Source organism: Chiloscyllium plagiosum, unplaced genomic scaffold (genome assembly GCF_037043375.1).
Source record: "Chiloscyllium plagiosum isolate Xiang-an unplaced genomic scaffold, Cpla_swu_hap1 HiC_scaffold_36, whole genome shotgun sequence".
In the NCBI taxonomy this organism is placed as follows: Eukaryota; Metazoa; Chordata; class Chondrichthyes; order Orectolobiformes; family Hemiscylliidae; genus Chiloscyllium; species Chiloscyllium plagiosum.
This window is the reverse complement of record NW_028270174.1, coordinates 39,865,318-39,886,888: the sequence shown is the minus strand read 5'-3', so window position 1 is coordinate 39,886,888 and position 21,571 is coordinate 39,865,318. Positions and strand designations below refer to the sequence as shown.

Sequence of the window (21,571 nt, the reverse complement as noted above, 5' to 3'; positions counted from 1 at the left end):
TAAACGAGTTACTCTTAGCATACTTTTTCCATATAATCATGATTTGGAGATGCAACTGGGGTGATTTGGACTGGGGTGTACAAAGTTAAAAATCACACAACACCAGGTTATAGTCCAACAGGTTTAATTGGAAACACACTAGCTTTCGGAGCGACGCTTCTTCATCAGGTGATAGTGGAGGGCTCGATCGTTACTTTGCTATGCTTGATTTTTGGTAAGTTCTCCAGCTGTTAACTTGTACCCTAATTCTTAAATCCAGATAATTTAGTTTGGTAATATTGTGGATGGAAGCATAAAGTCACAATGAGTAGATTTTCCTAATTTTTGTGCAGAATGTCAAATGCAGCCGTATCTGTTCCCCATTTAAGTAAGTGCTTCACACTGGACATCAATTATCTGACTGGTATATGATTATGAGTTACAGTTGGTTCTGCTATAACGCGTGTTTCTTCAACATGAATTGGCTTTATCACAACTGAAGAATTTAGACTGTTATTTGTGAAACGTGAACGTTCCTTACCTGTATTGACTATAATGCAATTCCGGCCCCATTAGCTTAGGTGGCACGACTATTGCGATTTTTTTATAATGCGAGGTTACACAAGAACGGAACTATTGCATTATATCAGAACCCACTGTATTGAATTTTTCTAGCAACAATCAGACAAACACTGTCATGCACCAATAATTGGCTTTTTCTTGGAATGTCAGGCTTACCCAACAGGAATGTAATGTGTTATTGCCATTCAATTTACCTTATTTTTATCTTGCACAACCAGAACTTTACCAGTGGCTTCATCAAACACAGCACCTGCAGGATGGACAAGAAACAAAGCCTGAATACGTGCCCAATTTGCAGTACAGGATTTGGAGATCACAGGAGATTAGCATGAAATAAATTTCTGCAAAAAATTATTACATAAAGTAAAACCTGAGTGTCCTTTTTATAAGTTAATATCTTCAAATGTTAGTGTTTATTCTAAGGTTGCTAGGTTGTGGATGTAAAGGTGTGGAAGTAGAGAACTAGATTGCCCAGGTTTCCTTTTCTGCCTTGTTTTGGGGTCCTGCCAAGGTAGGGACTTCAATCAGCCACTGAAGTGGCCATACTTCTGGGTCAAGAGTCTTAGCCTCTGCTCGGTAGTTGTAATATTTTTAGGGTGGACTTTTTGCGTAACAAGCCTCAGAAACTTCTTAAAACAGGAGAACCAAGCAATAGTGACCTGTCTTTTTCAATGCTACACTTGGTAGTCCTGTGAAAATATTTATCTCATCCCTTCCTTTAAGTGATCTCCCAAATAAAGTTAAGTATTTAAAAAAAAACACATTTTCTTGATTTATTCAGGTAGATAAAGAAACACTAATAATTCACAAAGGCAGTGCTGTAACCATCAGAATCCATCATAAAACAAAAGAAAAACAAAGAACAAAAGAAACAAAGACAGAGTGTTGGAGAAACTCAATAGGTCTGGCAGCATCTGTGGAGACAGAAACAAGTTAACATTTCAAGTCCAGTGATACATCATCAGAATATGCAGTGTGACTTTCAAAAGTGTTTTACTTCTCGTAAGCTGTCTCTCCTTCACTCACATACTGTTGGTTTGAGTTTGCTTTTCTCAGAAGTTCAAAAAAAGCTTTGCATATTCTCCATTTAAGTTTATCATAGAAGACATCAGTTAACTGATAAGTATACGAATGGTGACTTTCAGGTAGTTATTTCGTAAAATTAGATACTGGGCAATGTGAAAATAAGACTCTGATGAAAGTAAAAAACTAATGTCACTGGACCTAATAAGGTATTTATAGTAGATACAAACTTGCAGCAAACCATTTCTTAGAATCATAGTAGCCTACACTAGAAAATTAGGTACACAAGCTGTTGGTCAATAACACTTTAGGTTATGGTTTTTCAAGTGAATATCAAAGTCTTTTTTAAATGTGATGAATATTTTCACCTCTATTTCCCTTTCAGACAGGGATGTTGTCTATTCACTGGATGAAAAGAAAAAATCTCATCTTTCTCTAATCCTACTAACTACTGTAAATTAATTTCCTTCGGTAATTGACCTCTCTGTTAAGGGCTTGGGCCCCTTTTATCCATTGTACCTATGCACCTCATAATTTATTACTTCTCAATTAAGTCTCCAATCAACTGCTTCAATTGCAGAGAAAACAATCCCAGTCTGTTCAACCTTTCCCCAGAGCTAAAAATTTGAAGTCCTGGTAATAGCCTCATAAATCTCCATTTTATTTTCTCTAGTACAATCATAGCATTTCTGTATTGGGGTGACTAGAGTCCTAGTTATGGTCTAATAAGTGTGTTTACAAATCTAGCACAACTTCACTGGACTAATATTCTATACCTCATCTATTAAAGGAAATACCCCCTTCTTCCCCCCCCCCCCCCCCCGCCTTAGTGATTTTAACTATCTTAAGTCTTGCTACCTTCAGGAATCTGTGGACAAGCAGTCTAAGATCCCTCTACTTTACACTTCCCAGTGTTCTATTTATTGTGCATTATCTTGGCTCGTTTTCTTTTCCCAAATGCATTATCTCCATTTCTCTGGATGGAGTTCTATTTTCCATTTTTTAAAATTCACCTGACCAGTCCATTAATATAGCTTTAAAGCTTTCTTCCTCACTTTCTCAAAAGCCAATTTTCACATCATCCACAAACTGCTTAATAATGTTCCCTACATTTAAATATAAACCATTGATATATACGTTGCAAGGATATAGTACTTATCCCTGTGGTCTCCATAGAAACAGCTTTTTAGTGTCTCAAAAATGCCTGTCAACCATTACCCTTTACTTTTTGCCACTCAGGCAATTTTGGATCCAACTTGGCATTTAGGTTAACTAGGGTGAGCTAAACCTTGTTTAAAGGTCTAAACCTTGTTAAAAGCCTCCCTAAAATACATTTTGAACCAGATCAATTGTGTGACCCTCATTGACCTCCTCAAAATTCAATCAAGTCATCAGACATGACCTTCCTATTTAAAAAAAATGATCCTCCCCTTTCTGGTTATCTTCTTGCTATTCATGTATTTACTAACATCCTTGGATTTTCTTAATTTTACTTGTCAGCTTTTTTTCCAAACACCTTTTGCTCCTAATTTCCTTTTTTTTGTTGCACTTTCTATGATGTTAGAGGAATTATGCTGTATTAAGCTCTCATGTCTCCAGGTTCTTTTTGTTTCTCATTCTAGCCTTACATCCCTTAATATTCAAAGAGCACTAGATTTGAGAATACAGTATTGTTTTTCTTTGTGGGAATATATTTGTTCTGTATTCTCACTATTTCCTCTTTGAATGCCTTCCACTGCTTTGTCATGAATTTACTTTAAAATTGCTGTTTCCAATCAACCTTTGCAAATGTTAGCCTTTGAAAATTGGCTTTTCTCCACATACATTACACATAACAAATGTTCCCTTTTGAAATCTTGTACTGCTGAAAGTTATAATGAGGCCAGCTCTGTTGTGAATCATAAATATTTCTAGAAAACATTATACCACAGAACCTGCAACTTGGATTAAAAACCAAGCCAGAAATATTCCTGAGAAAAGGTGAGTACATTGACTGGAGAAAGAGTCAGTCTCTGAAACATCAAAAAAAAATGACTGCTTTGATAAATATAAAATGTATTTTAATAAAACAGCCACTTAGACATATGTATATTTACATAATAGTTCACAGTTAATCTTCAGGTCCAAATGGAAAAACGGAGGTTAGCAAAGCAAAATGTGGTTGACTCTAAACTGCCTTTTTGGCAATAAGGGGATGGGCAATAAATTCTGGCCTAGCCAGCAATGCCCTCATCCTATGAATGAATAATAAAAATCGTAGAACACTGAACTTTAATTAAATTCATCAGTGAATGTAGTTTGGTATAATGAGATTCATGTAGTTCAAGATCATGTAACTAATTTCATGACTCTGATATCAGTAACAAAGAGAGAAGACCAGTCTAGAATGAAATCTGAACAGAGAGGTCTTAGATACAATAGTAGATAGCTGTATTTGATAACCTACTATGTGCAGGTGTAAGTGAATGGGTGTTGCAATACATAAGGGATTGAAAAGCCTTAATGATAAAGAGTAAACTGCCTCAGGGGCAGTGGTTGTGCAGACACCCACACCTCAAGACAATCCAGATGGATGTCTCATTGTGTATATATCAGTTTTGGTTAAAGGGACAACATATGGTAGGTAGTTCATTCACCAACTTGACAGAAAGTCTATATGGTTGAGATTGAAAGTATTCAAAAAGAAATTAGTGAAAAAAAAATCATTAAGGCCAATTGGTTGATTTAGTTTTATTCACATACGCTAAATTAATCTCAAGTTTTATGTCAAAGTAATAGGCATCCCCAAAAAAATAGTTTTCAGGGTTTGCTAAAGGATGTAGACAAATCTAGAATTAGCAGTCTATTAAGAATCATTCTTTTTTGTGTGTTTCTTAAGTCATTCATAATGCTTCAATTGCCACATTTTTCCATTGAAAAAAAGTTCAAAGTTTTGTCTGAAACATGATATTTCTCAGAATTTCAGTTTTTCTTTTACTTCACCAGTAGATATTTTTTGATTTGTTGCTTTCAAAAACTCTTGGTATACCTGATAGTGTGTAGAACTTTTGGATTTGTAGTTCCAATACTCAACATCACAACTTGTTCTAAAATCTGTATACCTGCTTCTGCTAAAAGTCCTTATATTGGTAATCCCATTGACGTCCCGTTGATTTGTTTGTAGATTTTGTCATTGAAGTGAAGTGGATTGTGAGGCACAGGTCTACTAGTTTGAGGATGCTGATGGAGTTTGGTGATGGAGTTGGTGCTGTCAGGTATTTGTGTCATTCATTCGTCTAGCAGCAAGGCCAGTGTTTCTTTGGCTAGGGTGATGTTTATTGATGTGAATAGTGCAGTCACGTCGAATGAAACCATGACCTCGTCGTCCTTTATCTTGGTGTCTTTGATGATGTTAAGGAATTCCTGGGTGGAGTGGATGGAGTGGGCTGAGTCTTCTACTAGGTGTTTCAGTTTGTGTTGCAGTTCCTTTGCTAGTCTGTATGGCGGTGTACTGGGAAGTGAGACTATGGGCCTGAGGGGGCCCCTTGTTTATGTACTTATGGTAATCTGTAGAAACAGGGTGTGTTGGATCCTTCAGATTTCATCTTTGGAGGTCTGTCTTATTAATGTCATCTATCTTATGTCGTTTCTGCAGGGTCACTGTCATGCTGTTTTCTAGCTGTGGAGCAGGGTCCATCGCCACCTGTTGGTAGGTATTGATATCTGTGAGTAGTGTGTTTGCTTTCTCAATGTATTGTGTCCTGTTCAGGATGATGGTCATGTACCCTTTGTCTATCGGTAGAATTATGATATTTCTGTCTTTTCTCAGTCCTTCCAGTGCTTTCCTTCCAGTGTGTTGAGGGTGTTCCTTTTTTCCTTTCTGCTTAGTGTTGGTGCTACTGTCTGTCATATGGCCTACTGGGTTTCTTCTGTAAGTCCATTGTCTTTCAGGGTGGATTCCAGTGCCGTTAGGAAGTCCTTTTTATCCGCGTCCCTGTGGTTGAAGTTCATCCCTCATACTAGGACGGCTCTTTCCGTGTCTGTGAGTGATCAGTCAGACAGGTTCTTTATCCACGTCTCTGAATTGTTTGTGTTTTGCTGTGAGAGAGCTTGGCCAGTTTTTCTTGTAGGCCTGAACACCATTAGCAAACATATAGATTTGGACCCTATTTACCAACCTCTCAGAAACAGTACCAGAAATAATATCACTGACCACAACAAACTGAGATAGATAAATAGCAAGTGGGACAGAACACCAAAGCTTCATCGTAGACTCACTAATGATGTTACCTAGCATGGTGACGCAACATCTGAGATCAAATCTACCAGCCCAGTCAGCAAATGTACAACCTGATCCACAACCTGAGCTATAAATCTTCTCCAAAATCTCAAAGTTCACATTTTGTTCTTACTGATATTTATGTATATTGCTTAGACATTGCTAACTAACTGAAAACACTACACTAAGCCCATCACACTAAGAATGTGACTGAAGGAGAGATCTTTATACTGGAATGTCATATGCCGTGATGCAAGTGCCTTAAGGAACAGATGTCTGGTCTCAGTCTAGGGCATAAACAAACTTTTGCAATCAATTCCATTATTCTTTACTAGCCAGTTGGTCTCCAGTTGTACTACTGTTTAAAAACTGGTATTAATTGATCCTGAACTTATCTTTAGATTCCATGTTTTCTCCAGCTATATTCACTTTCATAAAAGTGCTCTCCTCCGCTTCATCCCATCTTCCACTGATATTTTCATCTTTGTCATTTCCAATCTCAATAATGCATTAATCAAAAGACTGCAAATGCTGGAAACTGGAAAAAAAACTAAAAGGAGTGAAAGCACCAGGCAGGTCTGTACTACATGAAGAGTGAAGAAAGTTCATGTCAGATTGGCATCAAAACTGAAAATGAAATGAAAATGTACCTCAGTTCATAACCACTGCCCCTACTTTTCTTTTGGCAGCAATTGATGGCAATTTCACTAATAACCCATTTACACCTCCTCTAGCACCAATTTTTTATTTCTTTTCACAAGCACCCCACTACCAATCTGGTTTGCCTTGAACTCTTATTGCTTTTGCTACTTAATGTCACCTTTTTAACACCCTATCATAGATTACCCCTTTCGTCCTATCCTCCCCTTTCATTTTCTTTGCCTCTATATTGGAAGTCTGTTTTCTTTTTCCACTTCTGATGACCTCGTTGACCTGAAATATTAATTGAAAATCTGCAGATACTGAATGACCTGCTGAATATTTCCAGCGTTTTCCCTATTTATATTAATGCTTTCTTACTTAGTTGCCTAACCTCTAACTTCTTTAAACACAGTTAGATTGAACCCTCTACTAACCTTATCTAATCCTGCACTAAGTCAATCTAGCCCATTACCTCTCTTCGCTGACCTACACCATGTCTTAATACATTAATTTAATAAATCTTTTAATGATCCCATTCCTCCTTTTTGTAATCTCATCCAACCTTACAATTAACTCTTGTCTACTCACCTCCTCCATCAAATTCTTTCTTTTTCTGACTTTGAGCCCATCCATTTTGACACACGATTGGCGATTTGGCCTTTAGTCACCTAATCTCATGCTTTGGAATTCTCTCTCTCCAACAGTGCTATCTTTCCAACTCCCTCACATTCTTTAAAACTTATCTTTTTAATTCTCCTAACAGTTCTTTCTCTATCTTGGTGTTTTTAGATCATACCTCTGTGACATATGTCGGGCCAAAGGATTGATAATTGTTGTAGCTTAAATATTTTTTATTTGCCTAATAAAAAGCTGATTATTTTATTTTCGCTTAAGTCAGTCATTTCCTCAGTGTGACTCTTAAGGTTTTTAAAGTTTAATTGTAACATTTTTTATTACATTTCTTTTTATTCTTGAATTAATTTGTTTTGCATTATATTTTCCTATTCCTCCCTCTGAATAAATAGGTTTTGTGCTGAAGAGAAACATGTAATTGGTCTTCGTGCTGGAAACAGATGTGAAAGTTCAGCTGAAGTCAGTTTAAACTGTATACTTACTGTAAACACATGCAGGGAGGAGGGCGTGGTCTTCAAGATACGTTTTGAAATAGTTTCAAATGCTTCTATTTAGTTTATTGGGCTATAAATGGTACATGTTTTTAGTAAGCAATGTCAAAGAAATTATTCTTCGATCAGTTAACAAAGTGATTTGAAATAGCATGGTGCAGACTTTAAGTTTCAATTGAACAGAATTCATAGGTCAACTTGCCTCAAAGGCAGATTTACACAAGATAGAATAATAATCTTACAAATCGGATGTGAGATGCAGAATTAAGGGCTGTACTCAAACCTGAGTATGGCTGTTAGTCAATTCCAAAAGCACAAAGCAGATTCACACAATGGCTTTCAACATGAGACGTTTACAAAGGATGATGAATCTAAGAGGTCAACTTCAGTGTATTAACATGTTATACTATGTAACCATATAACATAAAACTAACAACTATGGTTTTAATGCGTAGCAAGTCCTGATCACTAGCAGAGAAACGTATCACGAGGAAACAATTTTTTTAGGAGCAAGCAACTGGCTTCTCTGTCAATTCTATCTGCTCCCCCTGGTAAAACCATCTGCTTACCTTCTAAATTTCACAGTATGGGTGCCACCACAGTTCACTTTCCTTGTATCCAATATTGGATACCAATCCTGGTGGCACTATTGGGACAATATGTCCTTCCAATAGGAAGCAGAAACCCCACTTCAAGCCAATTATGTTCCAAAGGATGTTAAATGGCTGCTGAGTGAGCTGGTCAAATGTAGGTGGGCTCACCTTAACCTTTACCACACGCCCAGGTGTAAATTTAAACTCCAAGTCTATGTTTAAATTTTCACCATTTAGAATTTATTTTGTTCTATCCTACCTATTCCAATTTCAATAACTTCACATTTTCCTACACTGAAACCAACTACTACGATTCTGCTCATTCACTTACTATACGAGTATCTTTGTAATTATGTGTTTCAATCTACACCACCTTTGATTTTGTATCATTCTAAATAGTTGAGGTTCCAATATTGATCCTTGAAAGATGCCAATAGTAGCATTATTATTGTTATTCTTTTAGGAAGTATTTCACCACCAGATCATAATCTGACTTCAGTTTCATGGGTTTCAACTTTGCTAAAAGTCTCTTATCAAATGTCTTCTCGTGGTTCACATAAATTGCTATTCCCCTGCAATCTCTTGAAAAAACTAAATAAGGTTGGTGAGACTTGAACTCCCCTTCGAGAGCCTCATGCTGTGTCCCTCTGGTCAGCTGAAAAGTTTCAAGGTATTCAGTCACTTTATCTTTAACTACACACAGACTTGTAATTTCCTGGTAACACATGTAAGGCTCTCTAGCTTATAGTTCCCTGGTTTCCTTTTTCACCTTTCTTAAGTAACAAATTAATATATCCAATTTTCCAATCTTAAGGAACAGTTCCCAAATCAAGATAACATGGCAAGATTATAGTTCGGATATCTGCGAACTTCCCACCTACTTCCTATAAAAACTTTGATAAATTCCCAGGATCAGATTAATTCACTCTTCAATGTAATTATTTTCTTAAATTTTTCATAAAGAACTTTTTGTTTGGTCCCTAAACTGGATTCATTATTATTTTCCATGGGATACCTTGCATGCAGACATCTTCCTTTACTGTAAATAGGAATGCAAAGTAATTCAATATTTCTGACATTTCCTTATTTTCATTGGCAACATTGGAAAGGAGCCCATGTTACTTCTGACCATCATTTAAAATATTTGTGTTGATTTTGATATGCCTTTCAAGTTTCTTTTCATTTTTTCTTTTTATACCTCCTGGTAATTCTTTTCATCCTCTCCTGTTCTTTGTATTTCTCCCATTGGATAGAAGCTGTGCTATTTTTTGCATTACTGCATGCTTTTCCTTTGAGTTTCATGGTGTTGTGGCTGTTAGTTTTTGGAAAGTAGAATTCTTGTCCCTTGTGAATATAAGCTGTATTTATATTAAATTATTCATAGACACCCTGCACAGGATCTTGTTTCATTTATTAACAGACTTGCTCAGTTGATTGTGGCTAGTCTAGAGTCTCATCACAGCCTTTGTCTAAATTTAAAATATTAACAGTTGTTTCTATTTTCTCCTTTTCAAACACCATGAATCAAAGCTTTCAGCTAGCACAAAGTAGATAAGCTTGATGGTGACTATGCCTTAAATTGCAAACTTACCATTTACACTAGAACTTTTGCACTTTCCAATGCCACTCCAGCAGGGTTGCAGAGATGAACACAAAATATCAAGCATATTTCTAGCCTCTTTCTCATCAACAACTGAAGATTCACACCCTTCAATTCCTTCACTTACATTGTTTTAAATGGATGTCAATTCTAATACTAATCAATTTCCTCTCAGTGACAATGCTATGCCTTCTCACACCCCTACCAAATCTCAAATACGTTCTCCATCATTAACATTCCCGCCTCAGGACTGACTGTGTGGAGTTTGCACATTCTCCCCGTGTCTGCGTGGGTTTCCTCCGGGTGCTCCGGTTTCCTCCCACAGTCCAAAGATGTGCAGGTCAGGTGAATTGGCCATGCTAAATTGCCAGTAGTGTTAGGTAAGGGGTAGATGTAGGGGTATGGGTGGGTTGCGCTTCAGCGGGTCAGTGTGGACTTGTTGGGCCGAAGGGCCTGTTTCCACACTGTAAGTAATCTAATCTAATCTAATCTAAACAACAGTCACCAATATCCCATCTCAGGACATATTCATTGGCAGTGACCGCACAACCCTACCCATAGATGTTTACGTTAGACATTTTACCAGCTTTATCACACTTTTAGGGTCCGGCTTGAATCCAAATATGCTTCTGAACTTCAATAGAGTTCTGCTACATTTTAGATCACACCGGCACCTATCATTGAAATGTTACTGCTATGGAAGTTACTCTGGCAGTTATGTAGTTAACATAGTGTTGAAATGCATGCCCAGAATCAAATTACAGAGCTCCAGTTACAGATTTCTTTTTTTTCCACAATAGGCAAACACTCAAGTGGCCAGTGACAAACACTGCCCTTCACCTCAAAGGGCAAGCACACCTGTTTTTTTTATTTTAACCCCCACACTACCACCTAAGTGCGGTAGTGCTTATTTTATCCCCCTCCAGTTACAGATATTTTTTTTTTTTTATTTTTTTTTTTGAGAGCCCTCCAGAACAATTTATTTATTTATTTATTTATTTATTTATTTATTTATTTATTTTTTTAAAAATTTAACCCCCACACTACCACCTAAGTGCGGTAGTGCTTATTTTATCCCCCTCCAGTTACAGATAATGGTAGTGCACTGCACTGTGATAGGCTAGTTAAATCACTGATAGACGAGCTAATACTGAAGACGATGGTATTGTAATGTGATAGGTTAAGTGTAATGGAGGGAATTAGCGTGGCAGACGATGTATAGTTTAGAAACAAGCCAGCATGATTGGTTATGCTAATGTTATCTGATAAGTGTGGGAACAACAACTGCATAAGCTGCAGAGGAACAAGGAGCTTGTGGACAGTCAGTGAAGACATTTTTCTGGCTGCCACAGCTTTCATTTTGGCCCCCCAACTGTGGGAAATTGAGAAGCAAATTTGTAAGGAGGTCTCAGATATCTTTAAGAATGATAGGGTTGTAACAATAAGTGATTTTAATATACCAAACATAGATTGGGACTGCCATAATATTAAGGGACTGGACGGTGAGAAATTTGTTAAGGGTGCACAAGAATTTTTTTTTTCTCAGTATGCGGATGTACCTACTAGAGAAGGAGAAAAATGTGACCTTCTCTTGGGAAATAAGGCAGGGCAAGTGTCTGAGATATCTGTGAGGGAGCACTTTGGGGCTAATGATCATAATTCTATTAGTTTTAAGTAGTTATGGGAAAGGGTATACCTAATCTAAAGGTTAAAGATCAAAATTGGAGTAAGGCAAATTTTGATGGTATTAGGCAAGAACTTTCAAAAGTTGATCCGGAGAAATTAATCGCAGGTAAAAGGACAGCTGGAAAATGGGAGGCTTCAAAAGAGAGATAATGAGAGCCCAGATGCAGTAAGTTTCTATTACTGTGATGGACAAGGCTGGTAGGTGTAGGGTATGTTGGATGACTAGAGAGAAAAGAAAAGGAGGCATATGGCAGATGTAGACAGCTGAGATGAAGTGAATCCCTTAAGGAGCATAAGGGCAGTTGGAGAGTACTCAAGAGGGAAATCAGGAGGGCAAAAAGGGGACAAGATAGCTTTGGCAAATCGGGTTAAGGAAAATCTAAAGAGATTCTACAAATCCATTAAGGGCAAAAGGTAGCTAGGGAGAGAATAAGGCCCCTTAAAGATCAACAAGGCTATCTATATGTATAACCACAGGAGATTGGTGAGACACGAAACAAGTGTCTTGCATCAGTATTTACAGTGGAGAAGGGCATGGAAGCTAGAGAACTTGGAGAAATAAGCTGTAGTGATTGGCACAATGTCAGCCAGGTGGATCTCATAGAATATGAGTTTCCTGATTGCGGCTGTTAACCTAGTTTAACAGGGAGCCCTGGCTTACAGATATAAACAGGAGTGTCAAAAATTAAACAGGAGACGCATTGCCCTTTGATGTGAAGGGCACTAAAAAAAAAATAAACAGGAGTGTCAGGGCTACTGCTTACTCTAAGAGCTGGCTCTATGCTAGATGGATTAGTGTCATGTATTATGCATCTGTAAATAAAGAGAGACTTGGTGACGGGATACTGGGCATCGTGGAGTTATTTCAAGAGTGCTAGCTTGAAAAAGTGTCCATATTAACATGGTTTTGTACGGGGTAGATCGTGCCTTACCAACTTATTAGAGTTCTTTGAGGAAGTGACCAAGTTGATAGATGAAGGAAGGGCTGCAGATGTCATATACATGGACGTTAGTAAGGTGTTTGATAAGGTTCCCCATTGTAAACTAATGGAGAAAGTGAAGTCACATGGTGTGCAGGGTGTTCTAACTAGGTGGACAAAGAACTGGTTGAGCAACAGGAGACAGAGAGTAGTAGTTGAAGGGAGTTTCTCGAAATGGAGAAAGGTGACCAGTGATGTTCGACAGGGATCAGTGTTGGTCTGATCAGCAAGTTTGCAGATGACGCAAAGATTGGTGGAGTAGCAGAAAGCAAGGGGATTGTCAAAGAATAGAGGAAAATATAGATTAGGTGTGAGAGATGGGCAGAGAAGAGGCAGATGGAGTTCAATCCAGGCAAATGTGAGGTGATGCACTTTGGGAAGTCTAATTCTACAGGGAATTGTACAGTAAACGGAAGAGCCTTGGGAAAAGTTGTTGAGCAGAGAGATCTGGGAGTTCAGGTCCATTGTACCCTGAAGGTGGCAACACAGGTGGATAGTGTGGTCAAGAAGGCATATGGTACGCTTGCCTTCATCGGATGGAGTATTGAGTACAAGAGCTGGCAGGTCATGTTAAAATTGTACAAGACTTTGGTTCGGCCGCATTTGGAATACTGTGTACAGTTCTGGTCGCCACATTACCAAAATGTGGACACTTTGGAGAGGGTGTAGAGAAGGTTTACGAGGATGTTGCCTGGTATGGAAGGTGCTAGGTATGAAGAGAGGTTGAGTAGGTTAGGATTTTCATTAGAAAAAAGGAGATTGACAGGGGACCTAAATGAGGTCTACAACATCATGAGGGTTTAGACAGGGTAGACAAAGATAAGCTTTTTCCCAGGGTGAGGGATGCAATAACAAAAAGTCATGTGTTCAAGGTGAGAGGTGCCTGGAACGCGTTGCCAGCAGAGGTAATAGAGGCAGGCGCGGTAGATTCATTTAAGGTATGTCTGGACAAATACATGAGTAGATGGGGAGCAGAGGGATAGAGATGCTTCGGAATTGGGTGATAGGTTTTGACAGTGGATTTGGATCGGCTCAGGCTTGGAGGGCCAAAGGGCCTGTTCCTGGGCTGTAAATTTTCTCTGTTCTTTATTACAGAGGAGGAGGTGCTTAACATTTTAAAATGCATAAAGGTGGATAAATCCCCGGGACATGATTAGGTGTAGGTAAAAACAATACTGCAGATGCTGGAAACCAGATTCTGGATGAGTGGTGCTGGAAGAGCACAGCAGTTCGGGCAGCATCCGAGGAGCAGTAAAATCGACGTTTCCTGATGAAGGGCTTTTGCCCAAAATGTTGATTTTACTGCCCCTCGGATGCTGCCTGAACTGCTGTGCTCTTCCAGCACCACTAATCCAGAACATGATTAGGTGTATCCTAGAACTTTGTGGGAAGATTAAGTGATTGCTGGGCCCCTAGCTGAGATATCTGTATCCTAACATGGTAAGGAAAAGCCAGGGAACTATAAACTGGTGAGTCTGACGTTAGTGGTGGTTAAGTTGTTCAAGGGGATTCTGAGGGACAGGATTTACATGTATTTGGAAAGGCAAGGACTGGTTAGAGATAGTCAACATAGCTTTCTGCGTGGGAAATCGTATCTCACTAACTTGATTGAGGATTTTAAAGAAGTGCAAAAGAAAATTGATGATGTAGAGTGGATGGACGTTGTCAATATGGACTTCACCAAGGCGTGGAACATGGTTTCACTTGGTAAACTGGTTAGCAAGGAATCCAGGGAGAGCTAGCCATTTGGATACAAAACTGGCTTGAAGGTAGGAGACAGAAGGGGGTGGTGGAGGGTTGTTTTTTAGACTGAAGGTCTGTGACCAGTGATGAGCTACAAGGATCTGGGTCAACTGTTTTTGTCATTTACATAAATGATTTGGATGTGAATATAGGAGGAATGGTTAATAAGTTTGCTGATGATACCAAAATTGGCGGCGGCGTGGACAGTGAAGAAGGTTACCTCAGAGTACAACGGGACCTTGATCAGATGGACCAAAGAGTGGCAGATGGAGTTTAATTTAGATAAATGTGAGGTGTTGTATTCTGGAAGGCAAGTCAGGACAGGATTATACACTTAATGGTAGAGTCCTGGGGCGTGTTGTCAAACAAAGACACCTGCAGGTGCATAGTTCCTTGAACGTGGATTCATAGATAGACAAGATGGTGAAGAAGGCATTTAGCACACTTGCCTTTATCAGTCGGTGCATTGAGTATAGAAGTTGGGAGGTCATGTTGCGGCTGTACAGGACATTAGTTAGGCCACTTTTGGAATATTTTGTTCAATGCTGGTCTTCTTGTTATAGGAAAGATATTATTAAATTTGAAAGGGTGCAGAAAAGATTTACAAGAATGTTGCCAGGATTGGAGGTTTGTATTATAGCAATAGGCTGAGACTATTTTCCTTAGATTGTCAGAGGTTGAGGGGTGACCTTACAGAAGTTTATAAAATCATGAAGGGCATGGATAGAGTGAATAGCTAAGGTCTTTTTCCCAGGATAGGCAAGTCCAACATTAGAGAGCATAGCTTTAAGATGAGAGGGGAAAATTTAAGAGAGACTTAAAGGGCAACTATTTCACACACAGCACGGTGTACGTTTGGAATGAACTGCCAAAGGAAGTGGTACAATTACAACATTTAAGAGGCATCTGGATGGGTACATGAATAAGAAGGGTTTAGAGGGATATGGGACAAATACTGGCAAATCGGACTAGATTAATTTATGATACCTGGCCAGCATGGACGAATTGGATCAAAGAATCTGTTTCTATGCTGTACAACTCTAAGACTATCTGCACCTTGTGTTACCAGTTTATGCAGCAAATAGACTGCATATGCATCAATCAAACGTCCACTTCTCAAAGTCTAAGGGGAGTAGTCCTAAATCAAATCAAAGGAAACACAGAACCAAGTCTTCCTGACTGAAGGGCAAGTCAAGGGCAGCTAACAATATCAGTCCAGGGATTTGGGCACAGATGTCTGCCACTTGCAGTGGTCAATGTCAGGATCCTCTTTTTGTAGGTGGCAAAGAGCTGAATATCAAATACCTTACCTCCCTCGTTGGCTCTTTTTGCTTAATAATGAGTCTTTTCCTCCGGAAAGAAACAAAGAGTGGAATTGAGTGAGATGAATGTGGCTCGCCCAATGGCTAATCTGATGAAAGACGGGTAGTGAGGTGTCCTGAATGAGTAGAACATACCAGATGGCCTCCTTCTTTAGAGACCGCAATTTCCCTTCCCATGTGGTTAAAGGTGCCCTCCAACGCATCTCGTCCACATCCTGCCCCTCCGTCCTCAAACCACACCCCTCCAACCGTAACAAGAACAGAACCCCTTGGTGTTCACCTTCCATCCTATCAATCTTCGCACAAACCACATCATTGGACGACATTTCCGCCACCTCCAAACGGATCCCACCACCAGGGATATATTTCCCTCCCCACTCATTTCCGCTTTCCGCAAAGACCGTTCCCTCCATGACTACCTGGTCAGGTCCACACCCCCCAACAACCCATCCTTCCTTCCCAACACCCTCCTGCCACTGCAGGAATTGCAAAACCTGCGCCCACACCTCCTCCCTCACCTTCATCCAAGGTCCCAAAGGAGCCTTCCACATCCATCAAAGTTTTACCTGCACATCCACCAATATCATTTATTGTATCCGTTGCTCCCGATGCGGTCTTCTCTACAGTGGGGAGACTGGACGCCTCCTAGCAGAGCGCTTTAGGGAACATCTCCGGGACACCCGCACCAATCAACCCCACCACCCTATGGCCCAACATTTCAACTCCCGCTCCCACTCTGCCAAGGACATGCAGGCCTTGGGCCTCCTTCATCGCTGCTTCCCACCACCCGACGCCTGGAGGAAGAACACCTCATCTTCTGCCTTGGAACACTTCTACCCTATGGCATCAATGTGGATTTCTTCATTTCCCCTTCCCCCACCTCACCCCAGCTCCAGCCTTCCAGCACAGCACCGTCCCCATGACCTGTCCTACCTGCGTACCTTCCTTTCCACCTATCCACTCTACCCTCCTCTCTGACCTATCACCTCCATTCCCACCCCCACTCACCTATTGTACTCTATGCTACTTTCTCCCCACCAAACCCGCCTCTCATTTATCTCTCCACTGTGCAGGCACCCTGCCTCTATTCCTGATAAAGAGCTTTTGCCCGAAACGTCGATTTTCCTGCTCCGCGGATGTTGCCTGACATGCTGTGCTTTTCCAGCACCACTCTAATCTAGAATCTAGTTTCCAGCATCTGCAGTCCTTGTTTTTACCTAGAAAACAGAGGTCAGGATTAGTGGTGTAGGGATTGAGTGGGTGAGAATGAGTGAGGGAAGATGTTACAATGTGATAGTGAGAGTGGTAGACATGGAGCCTTAGTGTGAGTAGCAGATGAGATAGTGTGAGTGTGCCTATGGTAAATGGGAGGATACAATGTGCAGGAAATCAGAGGGGCATGGTGCATTAGTAATGAGGCAAGTTTGAGAAGGTATCATGAGAAATCTTGCTAAGCTTCACTCAGAGAGACCATCCTTGAAACTCAACAAAATTGACGTTTAGCTGAATTCCAGTAAAATTCAGCACTGCATTTCTGTTAAGGAGACTTAATAGAACATAGGTATTTCTCCTACTCCAAAACTATTAGCCTGCTTCATCATTCATTATTCCACATTCCCGCTTACAACAAACAACTTTCATCCCATTGCTTATCAAGCATCTACCTACCTCCACCTTAAAAATATTCAAGTGGTTGCATCTACTGTTTTACTGTGAGAGAAAAATAATTCTCCTCATTGTCTTAAACAGATGACCACTTACTTTTGAACAGTAGTTCTTGGTTCTAGATTTTACCCACAAGAGGAACACCCTTTCCACATCGACTGTCATGATTCCTCATGTATACTTCAATCAAGTCACCCCTTACTCTTCTAAACTCTAGCAGATACAAGCCTACCATCTTAATTTTCTCAAAAGGCATCCCAGCCATTCCAAGTGCTTGTCCAGTAAACCTTCTCTGAACTGCTTCCAATGCAGTCACATTCTGCCTTAAATAAGGAGACAAAAAGGTATAGGAGCAGAAGTAGGACCTTCAGCTCAGTGGAGAAAGTGAGGTCTGCAGATGCTGGAGATCAGAGCTGGAAATGTGTTGCTGGAAAAGCGCAGCAGGTCAGGCAGCATCCAGGGAACAGGAGAATCGACGTTTCGGGCATAAGCCCTTCTTCAGGAATGAGGAAAGTTTGTCCAGCAGGCTAAGATAAAAGGTAGGGAGGAGGGACTTGGGGGAGGGGCGTCGGAAATGTGATAGGTGGAAAGAGGTCAAGGTGAGGGTGATAGGTCAGACTGGGGTGGGGGCGGAGAGGTCGGGAAGAAGATTGCAGGTTAGGAAGGCGGTGCTGAATTCGATGGATTTGACTGAGACAGGGTGGGGGGAGGGGAAATGAGGAAACTGGTGAAATCCGAGTTCATCCCTTGTGGTTGGAGGGTTCCTAGGCGGAAGATGAGGCGTTCTTCCTCCAACCGTCGTTTTGTTGTGGTCTGACGATGGAGGAGTCCAAAGACCTGCATATCCTTGGTGGAGTGGGAGGGGGAATTGAAATGTTGAGCCACAGGGTGGTGGGGTTGGTTGATCCGGGTGTCCCAGAGGTGTTCTCTGAAACGCTCCGCAAGTAGCCGGCCTGTCTCCCCAATATAGAGGAGGCCACATCGGGTGCAGAGGATGCAATAGATGATGTGTGTGGAGGTGCAGGTGAATCTGTGGCGGATATGGAAGTTTCCTTTGGGGCCTTGGAGGGAGGTGTGGGCGCAAGTCTTGCACCTCCTGCGGTTGCAGGGGAAGGTGCCGGGAGTGGAGGTTGGGTTGGTGGGGGGTGTGGATCTGACGAGGGAGTCACGGAGGGAGTGGTCTTTACGGAATGCTGATAGGGGAGGGGAGGGAAATATATCCTTGGTGGTGGGGTCCATTTGGAGGGTCAGCTCAGTGGGTCTGCTTTGCCATTCAACATGATCATGGTTAATCTGGTATTCCTTAACTGCAATTTCCTGCTTTAACCTCATAATCCTTGATCCCCTTTTTGATTGGAAAATAAACACCCAGCTTTGACAGCCCTCTGTCGTAAAGAATTCCACAGATTCTGAGAAAATAATTTCTGGTCTTCTGTCTTAAATAGGTAACCTCTAACACTGGGATTCTGCTGTCTGGTCACACTCTCCCTAACTGCATCTACCCTTTCAAGCTCCCCAAGTATCTTGTACGTTTTGATAAGATATCATCCCATTCTTCTGAACTCAAGTGACCACAAGTCCATCCTACTCAACATCTCCTCTCTAAGAAAATGCATATATACCTGGAATCAACTCAGTGAACGTTTTCTACACTCCCTCCAATGCCAGTATATCTTTTCTTAGTTATGAGGACCAAAACTGTTCATTGTATTCCAGCTGTGGCCTATTGTCTTCTATAGTTTTCAGCAAATCCTCCCTATTTTTATCCTCCTTTATCATTGAAGTTAAAAAAAAGTCATTTTGCTTTCTCTATTACCTGTTAAATTTGGATGCTAGCTTTTCACGATTCAAGTATGAGGACACCCAAATCCCTCTGTGTTGTAGCTTTCTGTAGTCTTTCTCCATTTAAATAATATTCAGCACTTCTATTCTTCCCGTCAAAATTAATTACCTCTCAGTTTCCAAATTATATTCCATCTACTAAGTTTTCACCCATTCACTCAAACTGTCTATATCCCTCTCTAGATTCTCACATACAGTACAGTACAATTCTGTTCTATTACCCTGATGTACTTATGCAAGATGTGATTTGCCTGGATAACATGCAAAACAATATTGTTCACTGTATATATGACAATAGTAAATCAAATGAAATCAAATCAAATACAATACTATACACAGTACTCTGCATGTGGTCTCACTAATGCTCTGTATAACTGAAGCATCATCTCCATACTCAATTTACCTTGCAATAAACAGTTTGTGAGTTTCTCTAAATACTTGCTGTACCTGCTTACTAACCTTCATGTGCACTGAAATCCCTGAGATAGTTCTGCAATCTCTCACTATTTTGATAACATACTCCATTTTTATTCTTCCTACTGAAATGGAGACGCACATTTTCCCACATTATGCTCCATTTGCCAAATCTATGACTGCTCACTTAACTTATTTATATCCCTTTATAGTCTCATTATGTCCTCTTCACAAATTTCTTTCCTATCTTTGTGTCATTTGCAACCATACCTTCAGTTCCTTAATCCAATTTATTTATATAAATTGTAAAACATTGAGGGACCAACACTTCCTCCTGTGATTAAGATTAATGGCCCATCACCATTCACAATTGGATGTGGCAGAACTACAGAGGTTAGATCTGATCCGTTGGCTATGGAATTGCTTATCTCCACCACTGTCTGCTTATGCTGTTTGGCATGCAAAAGTTCCATGTTGAAGCTTGAACAGATTGACTTGTTTTCAAGTATACCTGGCATGCTCCTGGCATGCTCGCTTGCATTTTTCACTGAATGAAGTGTGTTTGTTAAGATATAGCAAGAAACTCTGCTAGGGCTCATGGTGAAAATCCCTTCAAAGAGCTTGATCACAGCAAAAATAATGTAAGATTCAACCCCACAATGCTGTGGGTCATGAATCAAATTGGTTGTGGGAAAACACAGCAAAGTGTGTTGAGTTAATCTGATATTTCTGTTACATCGGCAATATTGGGTGGGAAAAATGGCGTTAGACAAGCTGGAATGTGATTAGTACAGACTGAACACATTGAATGGTTTGTTTGAGTAAGGTAATTGTAAAAATGTTGAAATATTAGCATTTAATAAAAAGAAAATTTGAGGCAAATTTTAGTAAGTGGTTTCATATTAAAACATTAATTAGTTTTAATGTGGTGATCATACGTCACTGCCCTATCCACTTGGGAAAGGATATCTTCTGTAGAAAGTTCCAAATAGACATCAATTAGTGTGGAAATGTCCGTGTCAAGCAAACAAAAAACTTAGAAAAATAGATATCATCAGTTGAAAAAAGGTGTACTCATAACACCATAAGAAAGATTAATTAGTTCCATTTTAGAGATGTGTTAAGATGTAATGGAAAAGCAATTTGGTTAAAAAAATTGTGATTCATTGTGAAGTCCATGAAATGTAATTTTCATGACATTTCAATTTACAGATGAACACAGTGGAATGTGTGAGCGTGTAAACTGTAACAGCTGCCTTCTTTCACTGAAATAATACACAAAATCTGGCTTAAAGCAATATTTTTCTAATAGCCATATTGCCATCACTGAATAAGTATAACTTAATCAAATGGATCCCTAGAGTGGTGCACCTAGAATTTCTGCAGAGATTCTTTGATAAATCTGCTTTGTGCTAATCTTCTCCCAAAGTAATGCTATGGAATTTCTTCCCCATAGACTTAAAAGACTTGTCGCTTCGAGAGATATGTGAGGCAGATAAAGCACACATTTACGTTTATTTTCTGTAACAAATACGGAAAATGCTGGAGAAACTCAGCAGTCTAACAGCATCTGTGAACAAAGAAACAAAGTTAACATTTCGGGTCTGGTATTACTCTTCTTCAGAACTGAAAGATGTTGGAAAATAGGTTTGTTTTATGCTTTTGACAGGCAGAAGAAAAGCAATATGGCAGATGATTTATAGACCCAATACAAAAAAGAAAGACTTAATACTGAGAAAGAAAAATAAGGTTAAAAAGAGTGTAAATTAAGATATAAAAGGGAGAGAATTAGTCCTTGCTATAAAGTGCAAAGTAAACAAAATACAAACATATCACTTGTTGGAGAAGTGGAAGGCAGGCATAAATTTCTGAGTTACTGAAGCTATTGAATTCAATGTTAATACCTTGATGATGTACAATGCCTAAGTGGAAAATGTGGTGCTGTTCCTCAAATGTGCACTGTGCTTCACTGGAAACTTGCAGCAGGCCCAAAAAATAAATGTTTGCATCACAGCAAGGTGGTTTATTGAAATGACAAGCAACTGGTAGGTCAGGGTCATTTCTATGGATAGAATGGAGGTGTATCACAAAACGGTCACCCAGTCTGCGTTTGGTCGC

At 39.8% G+C, this 21,571-nt stretch overlaps 1 protein-coding gene across 1 annotated transcript in view; it reads right to left on the bottom strand.

The window, feature by feature from the left end:
• Positions 1-21,571, bottom strand: part of nudt6 (nudix (nucleoside diphosphate linked moiety X)-type motif 6) — a 141,848-nt gene that overhangs the window by 74,583 nt on the left and 45,694 nt on the right. The window contains exon 3 of the mRNA XM_043674063.2: positions 756-811. Coding sequence (XP_043529998.1) covers positions 756-811 — 56 coding nt within the window. The remainder of the gene's footprint in view (positions 1-755; positions 812-21,571) is intronic.